The 12,560-nt window shown below is 39.5% G+C and overlaps 1 protein-coding gene across 1 annotated transcript in view; it reads right to left on the reverse strand.

Annotated features, from left to right (window-relative positions):
* Positions 1 to 1,157: 1,157 nt before the first annotated feature.
* LOC135477777 (uncharacterized) overlaps positions 1,158 to 12,560 on the reverse strand; it is a 31,878-nt gene continuing 20,475 nt past the window's right edge. The window contains exons 8-13 of the mRNA XM_064757980.1: positions 11,921 to 12,004; positions 10,803 to 10,906; positions 10,235 to 10,446; positions 6,814 to 7,140; positions 6,140 to 6,354; positions 1,158 to 2,793 (exon numbers count right to left, since the gene is read on the reverse strand). Of these exons, the coding sequence (XP_064614050.1) occupies positions 2,694 to 2,793; positions 6,140 to 6,354; positions 6,814 to 7,140; positions 10,235 to 10,446; positions 10,803 to 10,906; positions 11,921 to 12,004 (1,042 nt within the window). The 3' untranslated portion in view covers positions 1,158 to 2,693. The remainder of the gene's footprint in view (positions 2,794 to 6,139; positions 6,355 to 6,813; positions 7,141 to 10,234; positions 10,447 to 10,802; positions 10,907 to 11,920; positions 12,005 to 12,560) is intronic.

Consider the following 12,560-nt stretch of genomic DNA (forward strand, 5'->3'; position numbering starts at 1 on the left):
TACGCATAGTAACTGTTACTATTATACAATAAAGGGAAAGCACTGGTATATGTACTTAAAACCATCAAGGTTACTATATGTAAATGTACATTTCTGTAACACTGAAAACATCCAATTACATGTAAAACGTACTGTACAAGAAAAACATATCAAAATACCGTAAACAAATTATTTATGAATTTGTATAAATAACACAAGAAAGATTGAATAAACTCTGTGATAAGAATTCCATGTACAATTTTATACATGCTGCAAAGTTCAACAGCTCACAAACTGTTGCATATTCTGGTTAAAAAAAAACACACACAAAAAAAGCACAACATAATGAGGACAATGTTCAAAGGGGTACCAATGGTTTAGTGAGTAAATACATCTTGCCGAAACGACAAGTTTATACTAACGAACAAGATTATATCTTCACAGTTACAATCATGCTGATTCAGCTGTGGCTTGAACTCAAGATATTTATCAGTTACCTGAACAGGTGCTACAGCTACCTGAACAGGTGCTACAGTTTCCTCCAAGCCATGCCTGCATGCCTTTCTCTTGAACACCTCACAGTAAGCTTACTTAAGTGAAATCTGTTTCATGCACAATACACCACTTCACAATATATACATATATGTATATGAAAAACAACAAATCAAAATCAAATGTGTAAACAAATATAGAATGCATGATATGCAGCCTGTGCAAGGTGCATTATAAGTTTGTCTGATTTGAACCCCAATGTAAAACTTACATAAACTCCTGGGGCAACCTGACTCAGCAGTGGTCACATGTATTTTATACCAGCAGTGGGGAACAGCAGACAGGCTACTGGTTACCAGTACTAATACAGCAGTGTCAGGCAAGGTTGTTACTGGTTACCAGTATAAATTCAGCAGTGCCTAGCAGGTTTTGTTACTGGTTACCAGTGCAAATACAGCAGTGCCAGGCAGGTTCCAATACTGGTTATCAGTACAGATACAGCAATGTTAGGCAGGTTTTGTTACTGGTTACCAGTACAAATACAGCAGTGACAGGCAAGTTTGTTACTGGTTACCAGTACAAATTCAGCAGTGCCAGGCAGGTGTTTTTCCTGGTTACCAGTGCAAATACAGCAGTGCCAGGCAGGTTGCATTACTGGTTATCAGTACAGATACAGCAGTGCCAGACATGTTTTGTTACTGGTTACCAGTACAAATACAGCAGTGCTAGGCGGGTTTTGTTCCTGGTGACCAGCACCAGTAGAGCAGTGCCAGGTAAGTTTTGTCAGAGGTTATCAGTGCAAACACAGCAGTAACAAGGAGGTTTTGTTACTGACTACCAGTACTAATACAGCAATGCCTGACAGGTTTTGTTACCAGCTACAGTACAAATACAGCAATGCTAGGCAGATTTTGTTACTGGTTACCAGTACAAATACAGCAGTGCCAGGCAGGTGTTTTTCCTGGTTAACAGTGCAAATACAGCAGTGCCAGGCAGGTTTTTTACTGGTTACCAGTAAAAATACAGCAGTGGCTGGTAGAGTTTTTTTACTCGTTACTGGTACAAATACAGCAGCAGCCGGCAGAAAACAGCAGACATGACACCCCACCTAGTCACATTATACTGACACCGGGCCAACCAGTCCTGTTTCCTTGCTCTAACCTCTCATTGATGAGGACCAAGCGAGGTCGAAGCAGGTACAATGTACCATTTTTGAAGTGTTTTGTACAATCCGCCCAGGCTTTGATCCCTTCGAAGCGCACACTCTAACCATTAGGCCACCGAAGCAGTCTGGGGTAAGGGGGTGGTCGTGACAGATACAGATACATGTATTATCAAAATAGCTGAGGGACCAGGAGACTAATTTGACTGAAAATGGTTTCTCATTGAAAAGAAAATGGTGGGGGTATGGGTCGGTGTCGATTGAGGGTGGGGTTGGAGTTGGGATTGTGGGCGTGGGGTTATGGGTGAGGGTTATGGGTGGGCCTTAATACCAATTCTATGCACAACCCCCTGGTTTACAACACCTACCTTATAACATCTCAATCCGTATTAATCTGCAGTATCCTAGCACTATATAACATAACATACAAATCACTGACAATGTCATGAACTTTGAAGATGAATCAGACATTATCTTTTACTGTGCTTCTCTACTTCTGAATGGTAACAGCTGGTGTCACAATGACACAGGATTCAGTACCGCTTGTTTGCAGACATATCAAACCACTCTGTCGTTGTGGTATGCATCTACGTGTGCATGTATTTGCAAATGTTTCAGTGAAGAAAAACTTGTGATGATGAGGTAGTGTACATGTATATATAATGTTATGTCTATGTTAATACACAAACATGCACATATTGCCTTGTGCCCATCATGTGCATTTACGTCCTGTAACCCCAGACAGACTGTGACAGAATGAACAACTTCACAGAACAATGGCTGGCTGACAGGAAGTCCCCTTAGGTACTGTGTATGGGGATATGCCCTGTCTACTCTGTCACCCCAGACAAAATGCGTCAGGAGAGAACTATTAGACAGGACATGTTTGTCTCCTCAGGCTCTGTGTATGGGGATATGCCCTGTCTACTCTGTCACCCCAGACAAAATGCCTCAGGAGAAAACAACCAGACAGGACATGTTTGTCTCCTCAGGCTCTGTGTTTGGGGATATGCCCTGGTCTACTGTGTCACCCTACAAAGACTGTCACAATAGAACAACCTCACAGAACTATGGCTGGCAGACAGGACATCTTAGTCTCCTCCGGCTCTGTGTCTGGCGATATGCCCTGCCCACATATCTGTAACAGGCCCTGGTGTACCCTGTAACAATGAAAAATACTTAAATACATGATAAGATCTGTAACAGGCCTGTAACAATGACACATGCCCTGTATGGGCTAAGGAGAACATGTCATTTCACAATGTCCTGTAACAAAGAGAAAGACTTAATTATACACAAAGGTTTATAACAGATCATAGTGTACCCTGTAACAAAGAGAAACACTTAATTATACACAAAGGTTTATAACAGGCCCTGGTGTACCATGTAACAATGAAAAACACTTAAATATATGCTAAGATCTGTAACAGGCCTGTAACAATGAAAAACACTTAAATATATGCTAAGATCTGTAACAGGCCTGTAACAATGACACATGCCCTGTATCGGCTAAGGTGAACATGTCACTTCACGATGCCCTGTAACAAAGAGAAACACTTAATTATACGCAAAGGTTTATAACAGGCCCTGGTGTACCCTGTAACAAAGAGAAACACTTAATTATACACAACGATTTCTAACAGGTCTTGGTGTGCCATGTAACAAAGAGAAACACTCAATTATGCACAAAGATGTGTAAAAGGCCTTGGTGTCCCATGTAACAAAGAGAAACACTCAATTATACACAAAGATCTCTAACGGGTCTTGGTGTGCCATGTCACAAAGAGAAACAATCAATCATACACAAAGATCTCTAAAAGGTCCACCTGTTCAAATTCAGCTCATGCTGGCTTTCTCTCTGGCCATTTGTGAAAGGTCTTTCAGCAACCTGCAGATGGTCATGGGTTACCCCCGGGCTCTACCCTGTTTCCTCCTACCATAATGCTGGCCACCGTTGTATAAGTGAAATATTCTTGAGTACAACATAAATCACCAATCAAATAAATAAAATAAAGACACAAAGTAAATAATATTTATCTCGCTGAGAGCTAAATTAGAGTGTTTCTTTCCATTTTTGTGATCAATTAAATACTGACAGTTTTTCTTGATTTCATATATATGCACGCATGTACTAAAAAACAGTGTGTGTCTTAACTGAAGGCCTTTTTGTTATCAGTAGGGAATTCCAGTCTGACTGACTCAATTAAATTCATGCATTGTGCTGTGCTGTTTGTTAATACCTTACATGAATAATACTTTTTCTAGTTTGTCCTCCAGCGCGTTTTTCATGTTGACCTGGAACATGGGGTCTTTGTTCGTGCATCAACCTTGCAGTTTGTTGGCAAGGCCGACATGAAAAAGGCCACTAACATCATTTGTGAGGCAATCTTCAGCATGGAGAAGCTGGTAAATTGCAGTTTGACTGGGCGTAAGTCAAATTTCTTCAAGGATTTAGAGCTACAACCTATGCTTGATGAAAACAAGGTGTCTGCAGTCATGCATAAAAATATCTTGACGAAAACTAACAGTTTTACAGCTGAATTACAGTTTTATTCTGCAGCTTATGGACTATGTTCTTATTTCAGCTTAATTATAAGACTGGCTTCTAAGCGGAACATCCCTATATCATAGCATCCTCTGATTATCAAAATTGTGCATGTCTTCTGTGTGGAAAACACGAATTAGTTTTTTTTCATCATTGTACTGGATTGGTAGTGGTTTATATGGATATGTTTCTTACAGTTTTTTTTTTCATTCTCTTTCAGAATTTGTCAAAAGATTGCATCCTGACAGTGAGGAAAAAGGAATAAGGAAGGCCACTACTGCCAAACTGAACGTATCACAAACTAGTTGGAAAAGAGAAAGACACATATGTAATACCAGACGTAAGTGCTTTTCTTTGCAGTCAAGTGCCAGATTTTAGTCACCCAAATAAAATACTCAGACATGTTGTTATTATACATGTACAAATAGCCCTTCAAATCATTAAATTTTTATCTTCTATTAATGTGCTTGTCTGTTATTTTTTATTTTATTTTGCAATTTCATTGGAACTGTTTTACAGGTGAATTAAGATTATGTACAACACATACCGCAAGCTGATGCACAAGTGTACACCTTTATGATTATTGCCTTGAATGTTGATGTACAATACATAAGCTTAATAAAACCCTAAATGAAATGGTTCCCCATCCCTTACTAGATAGGTCATCCTGTTCGCACAGCTGATTGCTGGTCTCCTTTGCAGTACTGTATTTCATGCAGACCAGTCTGACCTGGTTCACATTCCTCCAGAATGTGTGAAGCAATAATATTTCACCTGGCACAGTTACGAGGCTGGTTTCATAATGTAACAATTTGCAATTCAACCACTGCCCTGTGTAACTATGCAAAGAGAACTGTGCTCTTCAGGAGTTTTTACTACAGGTGCTTTGTAAGAGTTTTCATCTAGGATTTTCCTGCAGAAAAGCAATCCTATAGAACTGGAGTTTTTTTTAGAGCCTTTCCTCTAAGAATTTTCTGTAGAAGTTCTATCAGATATATTCTATAGGATACCTATAGGACATTTTCAGGAGGGGTGCTCTGTGACAAGGAGAAACGTTTCATTATAGACACAGATCAGTAACAGGCCGTGGTGATCTGTGTAACACAGAGTAACAATTCCTGTCACACCCAACCGATCTGTTACAGGCTCTGAAATGAACACGTCATCTTAGACACCAATATGTAACAGGCTATGGTGTTCTGTGTAACACAGAGTAACACTTCCTGTCACACCAAACCACAGATCTGTTACAGGCTCTGAAATTAACACTTCATTATAGACACAGATCAGTAACAGGCCATGGTGATCTGTGTAACACAGAGTAACAATTCCTGTCATACCCAAACACCGATCTGTTACAGGCTCTGAAATTAACACTTCATCTTAGACACAGATCTGTAACAGGCCATGGTATTCTGTGTAACACAGAGTAACACTTCCTATCACACCCAAACACAGATCTGTAACAGGATCTGAAATTAACACTTCATTATAAACACAGATCTGTTACAGGCTCTGAAATTAACACTTCATTAACACACAGAACTGTAACAGACCATAATGTTGATAAACACAGATAAATACTTCATTAAAAATGAAGCTAACAGGACCTCCGTTCTCTCTAAAAAAAGGCAACAAAAACATGCTGTAGAGTGGTTTTATTGGTAAAGGCTATCAGTTGCATTTCTGAGGCCATCTGTGTGCTTCACATAGAGTACATGTTATATATCTTATTTACACACAAATATAGTAAATACTAGCATTCTTCAAGTGACACATTTAGTTTAATTCGGACTGATTCATCTGATTTGAGTATGTAGCCACTTCAGGTTTTTTTATGAAGATTGATCCATTTCAGATCAGAAAATTGGCATCAAAAGTAGCAATTAAATGCTTTTATGTGCTTGAAAAAGTGCTTTCTCACCTACCAATATTTAGGTCAAAAACAGTAAGTTACAAACCTTATGTCAATTTCCAAACTGTTGTTGAATATTTCATTGTCAAAATTCCACCGTGATCTCATTTTACTCTCTTCTTTAGCTTTTCTCTTTTCATCTTTTTTGGCTTGTTTCTGTCGCCTGCGAATAATCTCCTTCTCAGTGAAGGTCATGCGATAGCGGTGAGGATTGGCATTAACAGTCGTTGCATGGACACTAGTACTGGACTGCTTTCTGCACTACTCTAAAATAACAGAATGCAAACATGGAAACAAATAATACCTCTTGCTGAAATACAGCATCCATGTAGTACAAATAGTACAGGGCACATTCTACTGACCAATGGCCATTTTCCCTTTCAACTTTCCAAACTAACTTGAGAGCACACACGGGTACTAGGTTGTTACTAAAGGTCACACCTACGGACTGTTTCACAGACATGATGGGCAGAGCAAATCTTTGTTTTTAATCATAGGGTATAAAAGGTTTTTTACTGCTGAAGACATACATGTATAATATGATCAGAAAGCCTTGAAAAACAGGAAAGTGATAAAACCCTGAAGACCAAAAATAATAAAGAGGTGAATTTATGTTTTGTTTTTCATTTTTGGATTTTTAGCATTGACATGCCTGCATAACACATAAAAAAAACCAGTGTTGCCTTTTTTGGGGTCTGCATGCTGCGTTTTGTTCCTCACCTTGCGCTGATTGCTATCATGGCCCTGACTAGATTCTGTGTCACTTATTTCTGCCTCCTGGTCACCACCTGCTGACATAATCTGGCTCTTCGTTTTTACGTGGCTCAAGCTGTCATCGTCAGAATCCTCATCTGAGTCATCATCTGAGTCCACACCCACGGGAATCATGTTCAAAGACTTGGTCCGCTGGTTCAAGCGCTTCTCAACTTTCCCCATTTCATAGTCAATTTCGCTGAAGTTGTAGTCTTTGTAGTTCCATGTGATAGGCAGACGTGGACGGAATCGAATCTCCTTCACTCGATGCGTCTCCACAAATGGTAAGTCAAACTGAAAGTTACAAACCGTTAAAACATCAAATACATTATCTGGACAGCAGCCCATATGTTGCAACAGCACAGTTTTACAACAGCACAGTTTTTACAACAGCACAGTTTTTGCAACCGCACAGTTTTTGTAACAGCACAGTTTTTGCAGCACACCTACATGTAATAGTATGATCATTATTTATCATAAAGTAAAGTTTTTATTGGACGTTGATGAAATTCGGTGATTTCACCAAAGGCTTTTTTTGGCTTACTTTGGTCACATGACATGGCGGGTATCTTGGATTTGATCAAAACCTTTAAAAATCTTCTTCTTAAGAGCCAATCGAAAGGATTCTTTCGAAATTTGATATAATTGTAGAGTGACCCCAGTCAGAACAAGTCTGAAAAAACCTGGACATGCATTGAAAACTTTGGAAGCTCACCATTGGTCGAACTTAAGATGTCATAAAAGGAGTTTAAGGTTGACAATACTTTCATGTATTCTGGTATACTTGGCAACACTGATTCCGAATCTGCTTTCGGGTTTCGCCTATCTTTGTAACTTTTTGAGATATGGTCAAAAAAACTTTTAAAATCAGGTAATTTCAATGGCCTGAGAACTACAAAAGCTACAAATCTGAGACTTGCACCAAATTGTAGTTCAACACATGCACGCCAATGGATCTGAGCTATGATCTATAGTTTTCCCCCTAGAAATATTTAAATGACACCACCCTACTTCAGCAATAGAAATGTAAGCCTGTGCATTTAACATAGGCTTTGGAGGTAACTGTGTATTACTATACATGTGCTGCAGGTAACCTACCCCATAAGTCAGAGGCTATCACTCAAACCAGAAAATGAACAACTCTCTTTCCTCTCAACAGCTACCAATGGACAATTTTCAATGTTTGCACCTAAAGCCCTGTTCGCAATGTATCATGGGTAATTCTCAACAATCCTGACAGCATTCCCCCATACCCCTATGCTATCAGGCATATAAGTCCAAAGCAAAATATACGAAAAATGTCTATCCAGGCATGTACCTTGAGTCATGATGGGCCCAAATCTTGTTACTCTTACTAGGACAAATTCAACCACTAAAACATATTGCCATATCACCATGGCTTTGGACTGAGGACTTTTTTTTGAAGAAAACATGTTAGCATCTGTTGGTAAACAGATGTTTTCCAAAGCCTAATTTTTCCGGTCATGGCAAATAAGTTTAGTGCATTACTTTCATAGTGTGTTCTTATTTGATATTCAATCAGGCCTTGATGCCCGGCCATGTAAGGAGCTTAACAGCTTTAATTTATTTAAGATATTGGTGTTTTATGCCGAACTCAAGAATCTTTCACTTATACCACGGAGACCAGCATTATGGTGGGAGGAAACATACGTGCAGCAGAGCCTGAGAGAAACCCACAACCATCCGCAGGTTGCTGACAGGCCTTGCCAAGTATGGCTTGAGAGGAAGCAAGCATAATCTGGACTTGAACTCACAGCAACCACATTGGCGTGAGGCTTCTTGGTCAATGCACCATGCTGACGTTCCAACTCTCTCAGAGACAGATGCCCCTACATGATCAAAATTCATACTGTGTATGTCATACTTCCACAAGAGCATCAGAGTGAATATGCGCCTCTCTCTCATCAGGATGTTATCTTAATGAACAACTCAAAGTGCTTGTGGCAAAACTCCATGTGTTTTCAGTGAGTCAACCAATTCTTAACAAGTAGCACACTTGGCAAATCCGACCTACAATTATAAACTATCCAGCATTTATACAAAAACGATATCTGATTCAAACAACTACTCTTCACAGAACTAGTGACCTAGTCAGCATTCCAGAAAAAGTTCATACAATCAATTCAATATCTTACCATTTACAGAAAATTCTGAGATACAAAAATGGCTATTCCACAGTATGGCAGGAATCAGGATTCGACTAGCACTTCTGTTTTTCAGGAGGGACGAATGTAATTCATGTATTTCAAAGTGTGAAGTCTTTGTTTTTCCTGCCAGCCTGCCATTTTTGGTGTACAGGTGCAAGCTTGGTATCACAATAATGGAAATTGTCTAAGCTTTGGGCAAGTGTGAGTTTTAATGATGAAAGTTTGAAATTCTGGGTGAGAGGACACAAGGAAACAGGTAGTGATGAGGCTGCGAATGACGTCCCCTTGGCGCTGCTAGGCACCCCTCCCGGCTTCAGCATAGAAAGGTCCAGAATTTGACGGTCAGCCTATGTCAAGATTTTTAATGGCTTCTTTCTCACAGGCTGGGTCAAGAGTACACCAAAGCTTATTGGAAAGGGAATATTTGGGACTGAGCTACAGTGCTAAACGTTAACTTTGTCGTTAATGGAAAGTTAATCAGGGTCTGAGGCCAACACTGATTTAACATTGAGACAGATCAAGGGAGATAATTTTACACATGGTTAGACAACTCTGTAAAGCTATCTACATGTTCACTTATACAACTTGTAAAAATATTATTATAGATAGCAGGTATGAAACATGTAAAAAACACTGGTCAAAAATAAAAGCAGAAAGCAAAATAAAATCTGAATAGATTTTTTGGGTGTCAGCTATACTTTACAGCTACTTAATTCTGCATCCGTGATTTCTAAAAAGTACAAACTGAAGATCAACCACATCTGATATGTTGATTGGTGATCAATTCGTCAATTAATCAAGCTAACTGCTGAAGGTAAGTATACATGTACTGATGAAGACTGGCTTGCATGTCCTTTAATCTGCCATTTAACATGAAAAGACAAACTGCCCAACATTCTGCAAGGAATTTATGATGTTTTGGAACAAATCTTAGAATCATATATCAGAACAAATCTTTGCACAACTGAGACATAACGACAAAACAATTTGAAATTCCACTCCTCCCTTTTTCTCAGGGCCTTGGTGAAAACAAACAGTTCTCATACGGCTGTTTAATCTATAGTACGAGTTTTTTCATGAAGTTCATTACAAATCACACGACTTTCCTGGTAATGACACACATTTGTACATCCAAGGGATGACCGCTACTTGCCAAAGTCCAGTGGTTTTATGCTTCAGGCACTATGGTTGTTTTAACCCACAGCACAGTTAAAACCTACCTGATTTTTGGAGGTGGCATGACGCTTCAGGAACCGGACAAATTCCTTCCTCTCCGTGTTTTTGATGAGAACGAGATCCATACATCCGTCCGAAAGGTGTGTGAACTTACTGAGGCCCTGGGGGGCGAAGTTAACCCTGCCCGGCAGAGCAAACACACCCACATTAAAGTAGTCCCCTTTACACTGCCTCCATGGACTCTCCTCTGTCAAGTCTGAAAACAATTGTCTAGTGTTTGTCATTCAAACTTGAGTGAATTTCTTAACACCATTTATTACTGGGCATATCAATATTCTTTTATGCATTCCTTTATATGTAATTTGGGGGAAAAAAAACACCATTACAGAAACAGTAGCTTCCCATGACAGCAGCACTAAAACTTACACAGACTATTTTACCACAGGGTTACATCCAGAAATCTTTACACAGTGCTATTATGTAAGGTATGTCATTAAAAAAAAATCATCCCACGCAATAATGGAAAAAGAAAACTTTTCGTTGACTGCTGAGGAATACAATGTCGTAAGAAAGCATCATGTGATATCGTCAGTGAGTGATTGGTTGGTTTACCCATGAAGGTGCTGCTAGTGCTGGAAACAGCCAGTGGGTCATAGTCCTCCACCACATCACTGCTGACACTGTCCCTGTCCCTGTCAGACTTACACACAGAGCACCTGGCAACACACAACAACAATCAGGCTTTAAATAGGAGAAACCTGCCTGCCCCAAGGTGGCTCAACAACTGAAGAGGACACAAAATGAAAGCATCTGCTAAACAGAACAGTCTACTTTAAAATAAAAGATAAATAATATAGCATTAGTTAGTATTTCAAAAAAGGGATGAAAAGAAACCTAGACATTTCCTTCCATCATGTTTGGTATTAAACTCTGTAAATCAACTTTTAATTTAGATATCATACTAGCAGGCCATGGGATACCTCATGTATGAGAAACAAGGAACATGGTCTGTCTCTCGTATCCAGCGCACATTTCGAGAAAGGCAGAACAGTGTCCACATGATGTCAGCGAGAACAGGTGCTATCTCTCATTGCATCAATAAATCATGCCTGCATGTCTGGATAAAGCTGAAGTTCACAGTGGCCCGATACATACATTGTACACATCAAACTAATAGCTTACATAATAGACTAGTATCCTAACAAAACAATAGCATTTGTAATGGCACCATCACTTTCCAACTTCATTACAATACATGTACCTTGCCCTTAGATGTGCTTCACACCACTGAGTTGTAACACATGCTGGCTTAAATGACAAACTGAGTGATTTATCTCATTGGTGATCTCTTGTAATTCAGTATCAACACTATTATAACCTCACCCCCAAACCCCAACCCCCCAAACTTTCTCACCGCATCAGGGAAGATCAGCGTAGTCTGAGCAAGTTTTCAGCTGTATCCGTAATTGTAACAACCTCACTGAATGTTTGCAATACTATATTTGTATAATCACTTCGTAATATACACATTCTCCATTTATAGAATGACAGCTGGTTTTACCGCAGGAAGAATCCAGCGGCGCACGCCACTAAGAAGAAAAAGTACCAGTCCTTAAATGAAATCTGCTCATACATGTATTGCTCTGTAGATTTGTTTAAAGCGATAAACCAGTTACTGAAACACATCTACATGTTCTGGGAGCCAAGCAAATACCAACAATGTCACTTACCCTCTCATACAGACAACCTTGTCATTGGTGTGACTATTGTCAAGGTTAGCACTAGGGATGTACTCAATGTCACACTCATACGGTCTGTAGGGGAGAGAAACATTCATCAACACTCATAAGTACATGCACCATGTCAAATTTATTTATTTATTTATTTGATCTGATTTGTGTTTTACACTGTACTGAAGAATATTTCACTTATACATATTATACGATTGCAGCCAGCGTTATGGTGGGAGGAAACTGGGCAGTGCCCGGAGGGAAACCCATGATCATCCTCAGGTTGTTGCCAGAACTTAACACATACGACCTGAAAGGACACCATGTCAAAGAGTGGAAGGACAAATAACACATGTACCTGTATATCTACAGAAATACATGTATGTTTAAATTCCTAGGGTAAGGCTTGTTCAAAGGAGAAGAAAGCTTAAAATTATAACACTACAGGCTGAAAAGAGCACATTTTTTTCTATCTGGTGGTGCCTGCTGCATAATTTTGCGATTTTCCCTCGCCATACTAGTAAAGCCTGAAAACGGCCAAGCTGGCATAAATCACTGAGTCCATCGTGTCTTCCACCTTTAAGACCCTGTAATTTACGCTGGGGGTGTTTTGCCTCTCAACCAATGAGAGTCGTTAAAA

Source organism: Liolophura sinensis, chromosome 11 (assembly GCF_032854445.1).
Source record: "Liolophura sinensis isolate JHLJ2023 chromosome 11, CUHK_Ljap_v2, whole genome shotgun sequence".
Lineage (NCBI taxonomy): Eukaryota > Metazoa > Mollusca > Polyplacophora > Chitonida > Chitonidae > Liolophura > Liolophura sinensis.